General features: G+C 50.8%; 1 protein-coding gene across 1 annotated transcript; it reads right to left on the bottom strand.

The window, feature by feature from the left end:
• Positions 1–530: 530 nt before the first annotated feature.
• On the bottom strand, positions 531–17467 carry LOC119800023 (L-gulonolactone oxidase). Its single transcript, XM_038310025.2, has 12 exons — positions 17312–17467; positions 16242–16343; positions 14180–14305; positions 12620–12714; positions 11157–11247; positions 8704–8889; positions 7031–7138; positions 4580–4656; positions 3931–4080; positions 3613–3777; positions 1837–1927; positions 531–1368 (listed from the first exon to the last, which is right to left on the bottom strand). Exons 1-12 carry the CDS (start codon positions 17312–17314, stop codon positions 1240–1242), a joined length of 1323 nt encoding a protein of 440 aa, XP_038165953.1. The 5' UTR covers positions 17315–17467; the 3' UTR covers positions 531–1239.
• Positions 17468–19051: the final 1584 nt, after the last annotated feature.

Raw genomic sequence — 19051 nt, 5'->3', positions numbered from 1 at the left:
GTGTATGAGCTAGCTTGTTGGAGCTCATTCCCTGTGGTGGGATGCCTTGCTCAGCCTTAATGCAGGGAGGAGGGGCTTGGTCCTGCCCCAACTTAATGTGCCAGGCTCTGTTGACTCCCCATCAAAGCCCTTACCTGTTGTGAGGAGTAAATGGAGGGTGGACTGGGAGGGAGGGAGGAGGCAGGGAGGGAGGAGGAGTGGGGAGAACTGTGGTTGAAATGTAAAATGGAATTAAAAAAAAAATTAAAAAATAATTTCAAACTATAGTATTTTAAGTAAGCTTCTACATTAAACTATGTGTTATTGTTGATACTAAGAGTGTCAGGCCCTGGCCTCCATTTGCATTTTCCTTTGACAGGGATGCTGAACGACTTTTTACGCGTTCGGTGGCCTGTGTGCATTTGCTGTAGAGAAACGTCTACCGTGTCCTTTGCCCCTTCGCTGATCTGCCGGTTCCGCTGGTAAGTATGTTTTGCACTTTAGCTCTTTACGAGATAAAGAATTAATATAAATCTCTCAAGGCAGAGCAATATCTTCAGAGTCTTTTAATTTTTACAAAGCAGCTGGAGAATCTTGGTTCTCCAAGGGAACGCTCTAGAAAGGTCACAGAGCAAACTGAAATCACTCTTGTGAAGGGAAGGTGAGAACGGTACCCAGGGAAAAAACATGGTGAGACCCCTGCTTTTAAGACCTGTCTCTGAGGTGATGGGAGAGAAACACACAGAAGAGGTGTGGTCCACTCTGAAAAGAGGCACTGTGAAGGCCAGGCCACGGCAGGCCAGTGGGACCCGTCTGGAAGATGGCTTGTCCAGGACCAGACAGTCTCTGGGCATCCAGAACTTTTAAAGATAAAAGAAGGCAGAGCATGCTCCATGCCAGCCCTGTGCTAAAACTCTCACCAAGGGATTCCTTCTGAAGAGGGCTGTGGAACTTCAGGCCTCAGGAAACTCACTGCACCTGGCTGACAGAGCCTAGGAATGACCAAATCCCTAGTCTGGATGATTGCAATGTGTGTGGGATTCATGGGAATGCAAACAGGAACTTGAGTGAGAGGCTGCCTCTTGCCTGGGGTGCTTTGAAGGTGGTGGAGAAAGGAGCAGAGAAGCTCCACCCAGAGCCTAGCCCTTTTGTGTGGTCAGGAGAGGAGGTCGGCCCCCACTGTGCCTGTGGGACCCTGTTCCATCCCCCACAAGGGCCGCAGGACCCTGAGGGGTGGGGGTGGCTTTTGCTACTCTTGCTTTAGTAGAACACCTTCTCCAGGTACGAATTCAAGAACATTCCAGTGGGGTCCAGCTTCTCGCGGATGTCACAGAACTTTCGAAAGGCGGGGTACATTTTCTCAAAGTCCTTCCTGGTGCAATTGTGGGCCTGTGGAAGCAAGCAGACACAGTAGACTTCATCTTAACAGAGCTGGCAGGCTACACTACAGGCCAGGACCCAACGTCTCCGAGCCTGCATTATGACACTGCTTCCCTTTCTATACACAGTACAGACTCCCAGACAGAAAGAAAGAGGTCTGGAAGGGAAGGCTGCAGGAATTTAGAATTCATCACTGGTCCCCACATCCCAAAATACCATGGATGTCCTGGCTCTGGTCCCACCACCACACAGGCCTTCACTTTCCTATCTGTTAAATGGATACACAGATACCTGCCTTATTCTGCTCACAAGCACCATAGGAAAATCGGATAAAGTGAAGTAAGTTTCTATGAAGATCCCCAAGGGCCTAGCAACTTCCAGGCCTTTTACTAGCTCAGAGTAATGGAGGAGCGGCACCCTCTGGTGGAAGCAAAACGCATAGCAGCAGCCCCGTGGCGACGGGTGCCAAAGAGTTACCTTTGCCCAGTGAGGCCTGCCTCCAAACTTCTTCATGATGGTCTCATAAGCCTGCCAGTAGTCCAGCCGAGGCACATCCTTGCCATAGGGCCTAGGGCAGAGAAAAGGTGGTTAGCCGGTCTTCCCTGTCTCATGATGTGCCCCTCCTGCCCCTCGGGTGCATTCCCAGTGGCCTGCCCTAATCAGGCAGGTGACTGGAGATCGGACTGGCCCTCCCTGCAGGACAGCACAGACAGGACAAGCACCTGTGCTCATGGCGCATCCCCAAGGGATCCCCAAGACTTTGTCCTCTTTGTGTATTCATCACTTGGTACCTGGACATGACTGTGAGTTTAATCTTGGCCGGAGACCCTAAGGTAATGGAGCTGAAAAATTTCTCACGTCCTGCCTGGCCTTTGCTTTACACAGGTTAGCTACCATAGTGTAAACAGATACAGTGTAATGCACAGGCAGAGAGTCTGACAACAGCAGGGGTGTGCAGAAGGGCATGCCAGCTAGGTTTGCACAGGGTGACATTCATTGTGACAAAATTGCTAATGGTGTCGCAAACATATAGTATTCACACCTGCAATACTTACACACAATACTTAAACACACATGGTAGTCACATAGCTAGTATTCACACATGATTTACATACATAATTCACATGATCTTCGTGCAGCACCCATACATACTAGTCATATACAATACCCATACACACACACACACACACACACACACACACACACACACACACACAGCTAGTACTTTGGAATCCCTGGATGACCTCATTCATGTCTGGAAAGCATGGCCATGTAACCTAATGAATGTCTCCTACCTAGTTGGTCCTCCTACCCCTACCTAGCTACTCAGCCCCAAAGTGACTGGTCCCCAAAGCTGACTTCCATGCTAGCACCGAACACGCACCTTCAGATGCATCCCCTGGTAACTCTCACTTCTGTGTTTGAACTCAAGGAGCGAGGAAAGGAGACATACAGACAGCAAGAGCCTCCCATGAGCATCACCATAGCCATGTCCTCTCTGAACTAGACTACCGTTCCTTCAGTGTGTCATTCAGAAGCTCTTGTGGCTCCCTAAGAACTGTGATGACAGCTGTCCCTGGCTTTTCAATAATTTGGAGCCTTCTACATGGGGAAGGAACACCTAGAGAGATCAGGTGGCCACTCTTTGGCAAAGCCAGTGAAGGCCTGTGGAGGCATGAAGCAGGGCAGGAGGTGGGTGGGTGGCAGATGAGGAACACATCTTAGCAAGGAACCAGAAAGGACAAACTCCTTCACATGTCTCCTGTTGGCTGAAAAGAGAGGTCATCCGTGGGCTTGGATTCAGTCACTGCGATTGACAGATACATCCCGACATCAGGTTAATGTCTCCCCCACTGAACTTAAACCAGCTTCAGAACTGGTCTCAGTATAGCACGGCTTCCAGGCCAGCAGAACGCTTACCGACTTGGGCACCTGAGCTGGGATGGATTGCTCTTTTCCATTATATAGTCTTCATAAATGGTAAGTGTTCCTCATTAATATTAACTCACTGTTGATGCTAGAATACAGGGGTGAAGCATAGGCTGGAAGTAGTACATGGCACAAGTGTCTACAGGGAGGGAGTAGTAAAAGAACTCAAAGGAGTGGGACGCCATTTCCTGCGACTAAAATCACTGCAATCTCCCGGTAGTGAAGGTGGCCTCAGAAACGGGCATGAGAAGACTGAGGGAGGAGAGGATTCCCTTACACGAGGGGACAACTCCCTATACCCCACGCCCTGCAGGGCACTGTCACCTGTACATGATGATGTTCATGTAGCAGCTGTCTCTCTGGAAGCAGGGGCTCAGCAGGATCTCATCACCTCGGGTGAAGCGCACCTCCACGGGGAAGTGGGCTACCACATGGGGGTGGGCCTCCAGCATGGCCTTCAGCTCCAGCAGGGCCTCCTTGGTCTTCTCCCTGCCCAGGAGAGACCACAGAGTAAGAAGGCACTGCCCCAGTCCTCCTCCATGGCTCCGTACAGGGCTCCCAGGGAACCTCAGCCCAGGCAACAGGGACTCCCAAGCTCTAGAGGGTCCTGCTTTTCATAGTAGGCCTGGGGGCGTGCACTACCTGGGAATGGCCCAGTCTTGGACGTGCTGCTTGAAGCGACACTCGTAGGTGAAGATCTTGTGGCTGAGGTTGCTGCTCTTCTTCTTGTGGCTGAACAGCAGCCAGAAGAAGAAGCGGTTGATCCAGCCCACCAGGGATGGCAAATAGGTGCTGGAGGTGACAGGGCAGAGAGGCGGTTTGTGTGTGTGTGTTGTGTGTGTGTGTGTGTGTGCAATTACGTGTGTCAGCTGTGCACTGAGTTCTTTTCACACCAGGCCCTCACTCCTCACTTCCACTCTCCTAGTGGCTGTATACAGGTTTGGGCCAGTATGGTGTTGGTCTCACTTTTCCTCTACTCCTGCTGACTTGTTACAGGCACTGCTCATGTGGACTCAACCCTCTCCCCAGTCCCATATTCCCCTTGCCTTTCTCAGTCCACAGGTTCCCAGCTCCCAGGGTACCTTACTCTCTTTCAAATCCTCATGACTTTCATTGGCCTTAGAATGCACCCAAACTCTCCATGTGATTCCAGTGTGTGGCCAGGGCTGAAACCATGGCTCTAGACCCAGGAGGCAGACCAGTTTACAGGTGTAAAGGCAGGGGCTCTTCTCATGGACTGTGTCCTCCACAGCATACAAAAGATAGCATAGAAGTCCCATGGCATTCCTACCTGATCCAGAGCAAGAATTCCAATAGGTAGAGTCCGATGGCACAGTCCCAAAACCAGCTAGATGCTGAGTAGGGGGGCTGGAAGGTTAAGTATTAGAGTTAGGCAGCAGGGGCTCAACTTCTGACTTGTTTATCATGATGTCCCATTAGAAGACTGTTGTGGAATATTATTTTAAGATGTGTTACATTCGTTTATGCCGTGGAATATTTGTTCAATGATGCGAAGATATCTTGCAGTCTTTTATGCTACATTTGTTTAATTCTGTGAAGCTGTGTTAATTGCCTGTCTAAAACACTGTATTGGTCTAATAGAGAGCTGAACAGCCAATAGGTAGGCAAGACCAAGGATTGGTGAGGATGGCAGGCAGAGAGAATAAATAGGAGGCGAAATTTGGGAAGAAAAGATAAAGGAACAAGGGAAAGAAGGAGACGCCAGGCAGGGCACGCCTTTAATGCTAGCACTTGGGAGGCAGAGGCAGGCAGATCTCAGTGCATTCACGGCCAGTCTGATCCACAAAGTGAGTTCCAGTACAGCCGGGAATGTTACAGAGAGAAACCCTGTCTCAAAAAACCAAAAACGAGAGAGAGAGAGAGAGAGAGAGAGAGAGAGAGAGAGAGAGAGAGAGAGAGAGAGAGAGAGAGAGAGAGAGAGGAGAGGACACCGGGACACTGGGCCAGCCGCCCAGCCAGACATGGAGTAAGATATACAGAAGAAAAGGAAAAAGCCTGGTCAAGAGGTAGATGGGATAATTTAAATTAAGAAAAACTGGCTAGAAACAAGCCAAGCTTAGGCCGGGCATTCATAAGAAAGAATGAGCCTCCCTCCTTGTGATTTATTTGGGAGCTGGGTCGCAGCCCCCACCCCATAAGAGCAAAGAGTAAGAAGAGTGAGAAACAACCAAACTGTAGAAGACATGTCCCAGGAGGGCTTAATGCTAGAGGAGGAGGGAGGAAAGTGAGATGACCCAGCCACCAGGACAACTGGAAGCCTTTTTTCTCCATGGCAAAGTTAATTTCCACCATGTGGGTCCCAGGAATATGAACTCAGGTCATCAGGTCAGGCTTAACAGTCGCTGTCTGTTCTAGAGATCCTGTGATCCTGTGTCCAGCAGTCACCTCCACAAACCCCATACTGTCCCCTACACACAGGAGGATTTGGACACCACTGACATTCATTTTTAAATTATGGCATTTTAAAGGTTCGTTTTGTGCATGCTTATATGTGTACCTGTGCACCTGTGGAGGCCAGAAGCCAATACTGAGCATCTTCTTCTTTAGTCTCTCCATCTTAATTTTTTGAGACAGTCTCACATTGAACCTGGAGCTTACCCAGTAGCTAGACTGACTGGCCACTGAGTCCCAGGATTCCTCCCGTCTCTACTTCCCCAGTAGAGATACTACCACCCAAAGCCTCTATATTTATTCTTTCTGGATGCTGGGAATCAAACATGGGTCCTCATGCTTGCATGGCAAGCACTTTATCAACTGAACCAACAACACCTCAGCTGGTAAATGATGGCTTTGTTTGTTGTGGAATAGAATATTACTTTAACTAGGTAAAGATGTGTTATATTTGTTTACGTTACAGACATTTAACTATGTAAAGGTGTATTACATTTGTTTATGCTGCATTTGTTTATTTATGTAAAGATGTGTTTCTGTTTTGCCTTGCTTGCCTAAGGCACCTGATTGGTCTAATATTAAGCTGAACAGCCAATAGCTAGGCAGTAGAGGGATAGATGGGGCTGGCAGGCAGAGAGAAAAAGTAGGAGGAGGAAGCTAGACTCGAGTGGAGAAGAAGAACAGGAAGACAAAGGAGGAGAAGCCCGGGGCTAGTCAGTCATGGAGTAGGACATACAGAATGAAGGGAAAGTAAAATCTGAGGCAAAATGTAGAAGAGGAGAAACAGGTTAGTTTCAGTTTTTAATAAGAGTTAGTGGGACAAGCATAAGATGTGAACATTCATAATGAATAATAAGTCTCCGAGTCATGATTTGGGAGCTGGTTGGTGGCCCTAAAGAAAGCCTGCTACATTTCTTTCCTTCTGCTAAGAAGCCCCTTATTTGCAAGGCTGTGACTAAAGGGGACAAAATATGATTTTTCTTCAACTGAAGTAGAAGAGTGGAAGTGTTAGAGAGGGAAGGATCCTGTGGGCCAGGCCAGCTGTCTCACACTCATCCATCCTGACTGCTCCTCCATGTACTTCTGTTCCCTGTGTCTCTCTCCCACATCTAGGTTTTGACATGCTGGACCCCATCTTAGCCACCTTCCTTCCCACCTTCGCCTGTCTCTTCCTCTCTTCATGTTCAATGACAAGTCCATTTCCCTAGGCATCAGGAGAACAAATGTCAGCTACTCTGGGATAGGGAGGGTGCGCAGAATGTGGTGAGGATGGACAGTGAGCATGCTAGTAACCAGCAGCCCCCTGCTCCAGATTGCTGGGCCAGGTTACCTTATTGGTGTGGTCTTGGTAGATGACGCTGACATTCTCACTGTGGGGAAACCAGAGGAAGCGGAAGTACTCTGACTTCTTCAGGTGGCTGTCTAGGTTGTCCAGGACCTGGCACAAGAGGGAAGTAGGAGAGATGATCTTGACTGTCAACTTGATTTGATTGAGAAACACCTGGATTAGTGAAGCCCTCTGAGTGGGTCTAGGCGAGTGGCTCCAGAGATGATTAGATCATGCAGACTAAATCAATGAGTCAGGCTCTTTTCTGGTTTTTAGTTTTTTGAGACAGGGTTTCTCTGTGTTAATAATTCTGGCTGTTCTATAATTTGCCTTGTAGACCAGGCTGGCCTCAAATTCAGAGATCTGCCTGCTTCTGCCTCCTGAGTGCTGGGATTAAAGGTGTGAGGGGCTGCCACCACCACCTGCCCAAGCCAAGCTATTGATGGACTCATACTATGAAGATATTATAGGAAGGTAATGGATCAGAGCTAAGGCATAACTCTGGTCCTTCCTCGTACCCCACTTCCTCTGCTTCCTGCTGTCTACTGTGCTCTCCCTGCTGTGATGGGCAGAACGTCCTGAAACTGTAAGCTCAAAGGAACCCCTCCTCCTTTAACATGTGCCTATCACACATTGGTGACCACCATGCAAAAGAAACTGGTACAGGGAAAGGCTCTCAGTCACAGAGAGAAGTCAATAAACCCAAGTCCGGGCCTAGGCATCAGTACATTCTAGCTGGACTTGGAGGCAGGACAAAAGATTTAACAATGTAGCATGCAAGATTACAACCTCTTTCTGCTGGACCATGGTCCTAGCTACATACACATCCCTTCCCAGCATGCGATGGTCCTTTTCTCCTTCACCTGTAGGAGCCCCTCTGCAGCTGTTCTCATGGAGGTCAGCGATGGCCTCCTGGGATGGATCTGACCGATTCCCTGCAGCATGCTGTGGACACCCATTCCCTGCAGCATGCTTTGGACACCCATTCCCTGCAGCATGCTGTGGACACCCATTCCCTGCAGCATGCTGTGGACACCCATTCCCTGCTGCTTTGGGAACCCCACCTTTTCTCACCATCTCCATTCCTGCCTAGCTAACCCCTCTGGGCTCTCTCGTCAGTCAAATGTGCTGCCTTCAAAGGCTCCTCTTTCACAAAAGCCCCCTTTTGAGGGGTGGTGGACCCTCTCATTGATCAGTTTCTCAGGGGTTGACGTTCTCTGCCACTGCCTGACCTGTGTCTACTAGATTCCTACGCTGACTCCCTAACTGACCTCTGCTCCTTAGGATGTGACCATGTTTAGAGATTGGGCCCAGATCTCAGCCTGTGGTGTCTTCCATAGTAAGGGAGTGCTGGCATGTCCCCCACAGGACAGGTCCCAGTCAGTGCCTAAGAACAGCTAGTCCTCATGTTTTCCTGGGGCAGATCTCTACTCAAACCCCTTCCCCATCTACAGGTCAGTAAACCCTGAGGCTCTTCTGGGTCTTAAAGTTCACCATGTTTCTGACCAGTCTCTCTTGGGCCAAGAAAGAAAGGGGGTGTGTGTGAAATGAAAACCCCTTTCCCTCAGGACACCAGAGGTCCACAGGAACTGTCTGAGGGCGAGGACCCCTGGTTGGGACCTCCATTTGTTTTCTGAGGCCGGGAAGTGGAGAGCAGGAGAGCAGAAGGCTAGTACCTCCTTGAGGGTTGAAGGGAAGGAGGTCTCCTGCAGGTGGAACTGTGGCACGCACTGCAGAGTCACGGTGAGGATGATGCCCAGACAGCCCAGGTGCACCCGTGCAGCCTGGAACACATCCACGTTGCTTGACTCGGAGCATTCCAGAACTGTCCCATCAGCCGTCATCAGGGTCAAGGCCACCACCTGGCAGAGGGAGAGATGTCACTCTTAATAGCCCACTCAGAACCACCCAGCTTTCGGACTTGTACAACAGAGATCAGGTAGCACTTATTCCTAGGAGGCCAGCCACACAACTTCCTAGCTAGGTGTCTTATACTACCTGAGAGGGCATTCTGGGAGCGGGGGGGAGAAGTGGGTGAGAGGAAAGCTGAACCTGGCATCAGCGATCAACTCTGAGGAGTGTGGAGTTCATTGTCACGTGACGTCACATGCCCCCCCCCCCCCCCCCCCCCCCCGCTGGCTTGGCCTCTCTTCCATCATTCTGTGACCTCACAGTCAAGAAGCAGCTAACCTCCACTGCCTGGTGATGCTCTGCTGCCTAGAGACACAGATCCCCAGGACAGATGCTTGACAAGGCCAAGTGGAGTCTTCCTCATCAATAGAGGACTCCTCCCACCTTAGGAAATGCATTCTCCTGCTTAGCCTCACCTGACTAGAAAGTTTGGGTTTCTGTGAGTGTTGAGGCCTTTGGTTGCAAACTGAGGGAGGTCCCCGAGGTCCCCACTTCCAGAAGGGCTTTCTCTCATGGCTATTAAGGTCCTTCTCTGTACTCCGCTACCTGCTCATTTGGATGGAAATTGCTTCTGACACGTGCAGTTGGTGGTTGGTTGCTCAGGGAGAGAGGACAGCTACAGCTGAACTAATCCTGATTAACAGTGACCCGAGAGCAGAGAGAGGAACTGACAGAAATGGGACACCATGGCCAGCTGTGGGGACAGGGTGGCAGCTGGGTATTTGTTGCACTGTTGGAGATTCGGAGCCTTGAGGAGAGCAGGCCTGTGAGAGAGGCTTCACGAGCATCTGAAGGCCTGTGCAGGGTGGGGCTCTGAATTAGTCACTCCTGTGACCTCAACAGGTGACAGCTGTCACTACCTAGGAAGGTAGGAGGATCAAGTGTGAAGCCTGGGACTAACCTCCCATTGTAAGCCGATGCAATGCGAGAGCTGGCCACCCCTTTATCTTGAATCTGAAATGTCCCCCACAGGTGCATATGTTAAAGTCTTGGTTGCCAGTTGATGGGTCTGGGGGAAGCCATTAAATCATGACAGATTTAACCTCAGTGATCCACAGGTTGACTATTAGTTTGATGGAGGTTGTGAAAAAATCAAGAGTTGGGTCTAACTGGAAGAAATATACTGCTGGGGGTGTGCCCTGGAAGGACCTTCTCCTGCCCTCGATCCCTTCTTTTGCTGTCCCGGGTTCCTAGCTGCTGTGTAGTAAACAGCTTTCCTGTCTGGGTCTTACCGGTCCTCTAAACCCACTGAGCAAAAATATACCTTTCCTTCTTGAAGCTAATTTTCCTCAGACACTTTGTTACAGTATCAAAAAGTGACCAATATCGTTGTCATCTGCATGACTGTAATACAGGACAAGCCCCACCTCTTTGGTTCCAGGCCTGCTCAGTGGGGCTTCCAAAGAAAAGTAACCAATAAATCCTATGTGCATTTTAATGAGTGACCCCCTTAAGTTAGTTTTACACCCTGACGACCAGCACATAGCACCTGACATGACCATCTTGACATGGGTCCTAGACAGTAATGCACTGGGCTCATCTCTTGAGAGTGCTACCTATATCCCCAGGGACCACTGAGCCCCTGGGGCAGGAAGCCCAGCTTTGAAAAGGCAATGGCCATGAAGGACTCCAAGTTGATAGTATGGAAAGTTGAAAGTGTTTGGTTTCAGAAAGGTCATTCCTGAGGCAGGTAGCTCTGAACTGCCATTTGGCCAGACACCGTTCAGTGAGTGCTAACTCATTGTGTCCTCTCCCTGTGGGTTGGGCTATCCTCATTTTAGCTGAGGATTTTGACAGCAATGTACCCTGAAGCTAGGGACCCTACCAGTGTGCACAGACCCAGGGAGAGATGGATTAAAATATGTTTTTTTTTAAATGAAGGACAGACAGACTCTGCCACAGGTTACCCCTATGCTGTTCCAGGCCCTGCCTCCACTGCTACCCTGGGTAGTCCCATCCCCCACCTGGCTCCTGGTTATAACTTCCAAAAGAATTGGTGCCCTTGCCCTGTGCTGCCTATGAGGATGTGCAGGGGTGGGGCTGAGAGTGTCCCTTGGGACAGCTAAAGCAATAACAAACCTGGGGCTCCTTCAGACCTGGTAAGGCTTGGGGAAGGAAGTGGTGTTTCTGGGGGCACTTTCAAGTGTCTCAGACCCATCCGGAGATGGTCATGGACCTAGGTGACTCACCTGGGTAGCCACGGACACCGGAGACTCACCTGGGTGGCCAGGATACCATGCTTGATCCCCGTGTTATGTGTGCCAGACCCAATGACGCCGGCAACCGTCACATCGGACACTGCTCCTAGACTGGGCTCAGCAGGTGGAGCAAGAGAGACAGAGAGCAGTCAGACTTCTCAGGGCAATGGGAGCCCCAGATGAATCCAAGCTCTGTGGGACAGAAGACCCTCTTCCTCCCTGAGAATCCCCCCTTCCTCTTCGACGGCCTAGCTTGTGATCAGCCCATCTCTTCAGACCTCAGCTCCCTGACCTCCATGATGAGCAGATGAGCAGGTTGGGGCATGGGCTGGTTTGCAGGGAACACCCAGCTCTTTAGCCTTTGAGGTCTCTGAAGCCTAACAGGCCCCTTTTGCTTCCTACCAAAGGCATCTTCTCTAAGCAGACACAGCCACATGTTCTGCTGAGTCTCCTCCGCTCCCAACGCACCAAGGCTTGGGTGCCTCCCTGGTTCTAAACACACAGCTATCCCAGCAGGTCTGGGTAGGTGAGCCTCCCACCCGTCCTACTTGGAAACCCACACAACTTCCTCGGGGCTCTAGGAGAAAACTAAGCTCCTGAGACTCAAGGTCCAGGCCCAGAATGAGTCATGCTGAACTTAGGGTCCCCTGAAGTCTTTCGGTCCCCTCAACACTGCTGTTGAACCTCCTTCCTCTACAGTACTGGCCAGTTTCTGTATCTACCCGCCCCGTGCTGGAGCTCCTGTTAGGTGGGGTCTGGGTTTCCTTTGTTGTTACTTCTCCAGAGCCTAAACATGGTCTATACATGGCGATCGCCCTATAAATATCCTAGCCATCCTGACCTTGGGAGAGGGGCGGGGACAATGGTTTCCATAGTGTAGATTTGTGGGATCTGTGCTAGGAAGGTGAGGTGAGCCGACCCCAACACTTGAAGGTCAACCCCAGGATTTCCACGGAGTTAATTCCAGTTGCAGTGAGATTTCTACACCACTGTTCAGACATCTGGCGGTACTTTCTCAGAGTTACCCTGTTAGCTGCATTTGACTGCTGTGCTAATGGTAACCCCTAGGACTAAGGTGAGCAATGACAAAGGCATTTGGGTAGAAGGACCAGAAGGCCATGGCCTGAAGGGCCACCTTGTTTTTCTGTCCCTTCCAGGGCTGGTTTTAGCTGCCTTAGTGTATTGGGCTCTGTAGCTGTATTTTGCCAATTTTGGGAGAGACTTAATCCTCAGTTGCCTCATCCTGGTTCAAGACCACTGACGATTGTTCAAAACTCTACTAAACTTGGACCTTTCCCCCTCTTAACCTATCGGGCATGACGAGTAAAGCCACCGGTGCCAAGTGGGAAAGGCAGAGCTCTGAGGAAGGGTTACTCCCCAAGAAGTGTGACTGTCTCACTGCCAGATCCTTGAGTATGGGGGCCCAGAGCAAGGAGGGGAGAGGCAGCTCTGGCCCAGTGGGGGCCAGAGGAGGGGCTCTTACTTGGACATGGCCAAGCCATGCTTGTCCAGCTGTAGATGCAGGTCAGCCAGGAGGATACCAGCTTCTACCTTCACCTGCTTCTTCTTCGTGTCCACCTGCCAGAGACAGCACAGGCTGGGAGGAGCTAGGCCACATTCGGGCCCTTGGTCCCTAGTCAGACCCTTCTGGAATGTGAGTATAGCTATCCTAGCCTGTGGTCAGCTTGAGCCACTTTTCAGTCTGAATAGGGGTACTGAGCCCAAGAACGCTGGGACACTGGGGGAAAAGTTTGTCTTTGAAACTGAATCTTATTATGGAGTCCCGGTTGGCCTCAAAGGTGCAATCCTCTTGTACCGACCTCCAAGCAGAGGGATTACAGATGCACGCCTCAATCCCTTGGTTCTGGTCTCATAAAGTCAGCTCTTTATTTAGTATTGTAAATGGAACCCCGGGCCTTTGCACATGCTGGGCAAACACTCTTGACTGAGCCTCCCTTTAGGCCTTCAGGGATGTCCGTGCAACTGCACTTTTCACAGGCAAAGGGAACGAGAGGCAGAGAAGTAAAGAGCTTTGTCCTGGGACTCTTGGGCTAGGATGGGGGCTGGGCCACACCCACGCTCCTCACCTTGTCCACACTGGGAAGGTGTGGACAGGGTGTGTTGCCACAGGGCCTGGTCATGCTATTTGGAGGACAAAGTCTCAGGCTGCTCTCACCCCGAAGACCTGGGCAATGGCTAACTGTGGGATCCTGAGATCCGACCGCAGCCGGGGGCTATACCAAGATCCAAGGTCATGCAAACAGAAACGTTGGTGGCAGAGCTGGGACGAGTATCCACATCAGCCCACCCACCAAGCGCTTGCTCATCCAGCCACCCAGGGTCCAGAGCTTGGAAAATCAATTGCTGAAGTCCAGTCCTCACTAATTAGCAATCAGAGTTAATTACTGCCATGACTGATGTTCGCTAAGAGACAGAGCCTGCCAGTCTGAGCAAATACGGGCACAGTATAGAAACCTAGGTCATTGTTAGCTGGCTGCGGGGAAGGGGGAGAATTCCGTGGAATTCAGCTCAGTGGAGCCAGGCTCGGGGAAGGAGAGGACTGAAATCCTATGCACATGTTTCTGGGATCCCATGTCCCTAGTAGGCAAGCTGCACAGACAGTATTCCAATAGGAAGCTAGTGGCAGTTCTGAGTCTGGGTCCATCTTTGCTGTTGTTTGCTGTGTGACCACAGGCAAGTGACTGCCTGTCTCTGATCTTCATGTCTTGTGGAGTAGTCACCGTGATTCTCTTTGAGAGTCTGTTTCTCCACGCCTCTTTGAAAGAGGTGGAATGGAAGAGAAGGGATGGACGTCTTCTCTGTGGCCAGGCCAGGCAGACCTGACAAGTGGCCTGAGCAAGCCCAGGGAGGGCTCAGGTGACAGTTGTTCAGGCGAAGGCCAGGGATCAGGGTGTCACTCTGGGGACCCAGAGCAGGAAGAGGCTAAGGACTGAGGCAAAGACGGGCACATATGGAGTCTGGGACACAGGCTGAAGCTATCAGCTTAGGAACAGCTGGGGAGGAGAGCCATGGGCCCCCGTACCCGCAGAACCCGGTTCATCTTGCCCATGTGGATCATGAAGCCATCAGTGCAGGCGATGTCTGAAGGGGAGTGGCCACCGCCCACCACCTTCACTCTCTTGTTCTGCTGCCGAGCCAGGGCCAGCACCTGCCAAGACAACATCAGTCAGTCAGGATCTGCTCAGAGAGGAAGCCAGGGGCCCCTCAGGGCCAGCTGTAGTCTGCAGCGGGTGGGGAGAAGTTGAAGAGTGAGCCTTTGGCATTAGTGGATCGACCCGGCCTGGTTCCAGAAAGCCAGAGAGATGGGCTTCGAGGGAAACTGGGACAGAGAACCACAGTCCTTCTAGTCTGGGACTCTTGTTCCTCCAACTGCAGCCCCAAGCCTTCTTTATGTTTTGTTTCTAGACAAGATCTTGCTATGTAGACCAGTCTTTCCTCTAGCTGGTGATCTTCCTGCCTCTCTAATGGTGGAATTACAGAGCTACCATATGGGCCAGTTTGAGGAACCCTCCCTTTTGAGACCTACGTAGCCAAAGCTGGCCTTGAACTCCTGATCTTCCTGCCTCCTTCAGTGCTGGGACCACAGCATACAGCACCAGCCCAGTAAGTGCAGCGGATGGAACCCAGGGCTTCGTGCATGTCAGGCAGGCACTCTACTAGCTGGGCTGGATCTCCAACCCCAGCTTAAAGCTTTTTCTCAACAATAAAAAACCTTCCAAAGGTATCCTAGCAAAAGGATAGGACCCAAGCGCCTCAACATGGCTTCCAGGACCCTTAGTCTACACCCACACCTCAGTAAAGGCCCCTAGAGAATGGTGACTGGGACCCATCCCAGGGCTGGCACAGGTAGATAGTGTCTGGAGGTATTTGGCTGAATAAATGTGCCACAATGCCACTTCAGTGAATCCGCTTCCTTCCTCATGCCTCTACTCAAACACACCCATCCAGGTGCCTTGGGACCCGCAAGTCATATTACAAAGTGTTCCATTGGCAACCAGAAATCCACTGAGAAATGCTGGCCCTACCACCTGCACGGTATATTTTAGGCTGAGGCTGAGCAAAGACATTATGTCACACCACAGTCCTGGAGCTGCTTGGTCACACACCTATTTTCATTTCCACTGGGTTTTGCTGGTCCTCTGTGGAAACACTCCCACTTACCCTGTTAGTGCCACAAGATCACATGGACTAGTACCTCTCAGGAACCGTCGTCTTAGGTAGCTATGCCAAAAGCACGCTCCTGGCTCCCTCCCTCATCCCTTAATTGCCACCAAAGTCAGTTTGCTTTTCAGCTTCTCACCCATTCCTGGTGTTTCTTTCTTGTCTCTTAGAGTACAGCCCTCAATCCCTACACTAGTGTCCTTCCCCAGCAACCCTGATTCTTCTCAGAAAGTCATCTCAGATGTGAGTGTGAGTGTGTGTCTATGCATGTGTGTTTATGTATGTGCACAAGCACTCATGCATATATGTACAGGTATACAAACCCATGTATATACATGTGTGTGTGTGCACGCATGTGCATAGATGTGTTTATGTATGTATGTATGCACAAGGCTACATGCATATATATGCATAAATGTGCATTTGTAACAGGTATCTATGCACAGGTCTGTTTGTGTGTCTGTGTATAGATGTATGTATGTGTGTGTGCTTTTGTACAGTTGCATGCACATAGGCCTGTATGTGCATATGCATATGAATGTATACATGCATGTGCATATACATAGGTCTGTATGCATATGCATCTATCTGTACCAGCATGCATGAATATGTACACATGTGTGCGCATGCATGTGCACAAGTCTTTGCATGGAGTTCATTGCAGAAGTCTGAGATGGGAGTACAGACATGGCTGCTTTTGGCACATCCCTGTGTACACCTTGAGGTGGGCATGGAAATTACAGCCGGCTGCTGGGCAGACCTGAAGCTGGGGGAAGCAGGAAGAGGAGCTTTGTGTATACCTAACCGGGACAGCAGTTAGGGACTGTGGTGGGCTTAGACCAGGAAGCCCCCCACTGACCTCTGTTCCAGGGCCAGAACTGTGGCTGCAGACTGGGCAGCCCATGTGGTGTTGATGGACCCACCTCTCTGACCTCCTCCACTGATGTGGGCTGGTAGTACATCTCTGGGCAGCAGCTGTAGGTCTTTGCCCAGTTTTGGAACTGGAACCCTTTGCATCCATGGACCTGTACCAGGAAGAAAGCCAGGTCTCAGCTAGTGAGCAGCCACTCTGCCCTAATTGTAGGCTGTCACCTCACCAACCCCACATCCCACACACAAAGAGGGGAGGACGCAGCCACAGCACAGAGCCCCGGTTCCCTATGGTTGCCAAGGTTCTTAGGTCAGGGCCACTTAGGAAGATCAAACGGGCGGCGGCTGCTCTGAAGCTGGCGTCCCACACAGGGCTTCCTAATGTTATCTTGTGATTCCCTCCTGATCAGACAGAAGGGAATTCGGCCAGTTCTGAGGCCAAGGGGATGGATTGGGTCAAACAACAACGGAACCTGATAAACCAGAACTCAGACCATTCCCTACTCCAGGCATGTTGATGGCTCAGCGGATAAGAGTGCTGGAGGCCAGCGGGCTGCAGGGAAAGAGCTGGAAGAGGTGGCCCGGGAGACAAGGGCTGGGACGTGGCTTCTCTAGCAGGGTGCGTCTCAGGGGCTAAATGGCAATATCATCTTCTTGACCTCCAGCCTGGGAATCAGAATCCTGTAGCACACCTTTGTATAGCCAGTCAGACACTGTAGAGCTGGGTCTTCTATGTGTCATCTCTTATTAGATCTTATAATAATGTCACCAAATAGAGGATATTAGTCCTCTTTCAGCTGCCAAGAAAATCAAGGCTCAGAGAGGTGAAAGAGTCTTCCCCAAGCTTGCAGAGACCCAATTGAAGGCGTTAAGAGTCCAACCTAGGCTTTCTATCTCTTTTAATGCCCCAACAGTCCCCCCAAGAGCACTTGGAGGATCCCCATGGCCCCTCCCATGACTCCAGCCTCAGCCTGACCTTGCCATCCCGCACCTGCCTCACAGGTGCACTCTCCTACACCTGACTCCCACAGGTGCTGCCTGGATACAGCTGGCTCACACAGGTGCTGCCTGGACACAGCTGAGCTGATCTACTAGCTGCATCATGGGCCCCCACCATTCCTACCATGATTCCAGTAGTCTGTGGTGTCAGACGATTTGAAGCGTTCCCAAGGAAAGTCTAACAAAGCCTTTAGGCAGTAGGGGCAGCGGTCAGGCAACCTCAGCTCTGGGTTATCTCAGGCAGAATGGAACTGGTGGTTTGGGCCGAGGCAGGTAAACGGTGTCGAACGGGCTCCTCCCCCTGCAAAATCCAGGCAATCCCTGTAAATAGCATCTAGGCCCTGCCCCCTGCCTGGATGCTCCCAGGAAGGCTGAAAGATAGACATTCAACCGCAGCTGCTGTGCTCCTAAAACCCACGGCCTGAGTTCTGAACCCAGCCTTGGGGGTTCAGAGCCAAAGACACCAGCCCCCGTTCCCAGGCTCAGAACAAGACTGACTGCCTAGGCATCTGGCTTTGACACAGCCTGTCTAACGGGCCCTTCAAAGTCAGGTCCCTATGCAGCCCTGGTACTGAGCACCTCTGAAACTGCTCCCCGCTTCCATGCTGACCTATGATGGTTGTGGGAGGAGATTGCTGAATGGTAGTCTAGTGGCGTTTAGAGTCAGTAACTGGCATCCTACTGAAGCAGACCCTTAAAGGCTGTTTGGGTTAAAATTCACAGATCCCTCACTTGGACCCACAAGGTAACTAAAGGCAGGACGGGAGCCTGACTCCTCTGCCCTCGTTGTGTCTCTCCTTTTCCGAAGACGTGGAGATAAGTCATTGTCCTTAGAGTCACTGCCACCGTGGATTCTTTTCGTTTACTTTGGTTGTTTTTGGAGACAGGATTTCTCTGTGTGTTCTGTCCTGGAAGTCACTCTGTAGACCAAGCTGGCCTTGAACTCAGAGATCTGCCTGCCTCTGCCTCAGGTGCTGGGATTAAAGGCGTGCACCACCGCGTGCAGCTACCTTGGATTCTAAGAACAGCACCACCTCACAGCACAGACCACCCTCCAAATTAGGGCCCGTATCCCTGAAGGTGAGGCTGTGCCCTGGAACCCAAGGACTCATGTCTGCAGAACTCACGTCTGGTGTGGAGGGCAAAAATGCCTCGTGCACACAGATAAGCACTGGAGGAGGCAGGAGGTCAAACCACAGTTTGCCTCTGCATGGGAATGAGGGGCTCTGCAGCTCCTCCCGGGATGCCAGGAATGGCGTAGTTCACAACCTGGGGATCCTTTCTGGAAAATGAGACAGGCTTTGCTGAATCTCCCAGAATTTATGGTTTTACTTATCCCTGACCCTTACCCCCCTAAATATTTTTAAATTATTTATTTATTTATTATTTTTGTTTTCTATGCCTTGGTGTTTCATCTGCATGTACATCTGCGTGAGGAGGGTGTTGGATCCCCTGGCACTGGAGTTATAGACAATTGTGAGCTGCCATGTGGGTGCTGGGAATTGAATCCAGGTCCTCTAGAAGAGCAACCAAAGCTCTTAACCACTGAGCCATCTCTCCGGCCCATCCCCCTAAATCCAGAACCTTGCTTTTAGGCAATAAAACCCACTCTTAGGAGTGATGTCACTTGTGTTACAACAGCCTTGGGGACTTCTGTGTTATCTTAGGGCCAGGCTAATCCTGACACCACGGGTGTTGTGTCTACTTCAGTCACACTCCCTAGTCCCTTACCCTGAGCATTGTTTCTCAGGCCACAGGAACCCATTATACAGATGAAGCCACCTGTACTTTGCAAAGAGTTTCAATGTAAACATGTCCTCAAACTGGGCAGTGGTGCTCGCCTTTATTCCCAGCATTCGGGAGT

The sequence above is a fragment of the Arvicola amphibius genome, chromosome 13 (assembly GCF_903992535.2).
Source record: "Arvicola amphibius chromosome 13, mArvAmp1.2, whole genome shotgun sequence".
Lineage (NCBI taxonomy): Eukaryota > Metazoa > Chordata > Mammalia > Rodentia > Cricetidae > Arvicola > Arvicola amphibius.
Note: the sequence above shows the minus strand (reverse complement) of the source record. Positions and strands in the feature narration are given on the sequence as shown.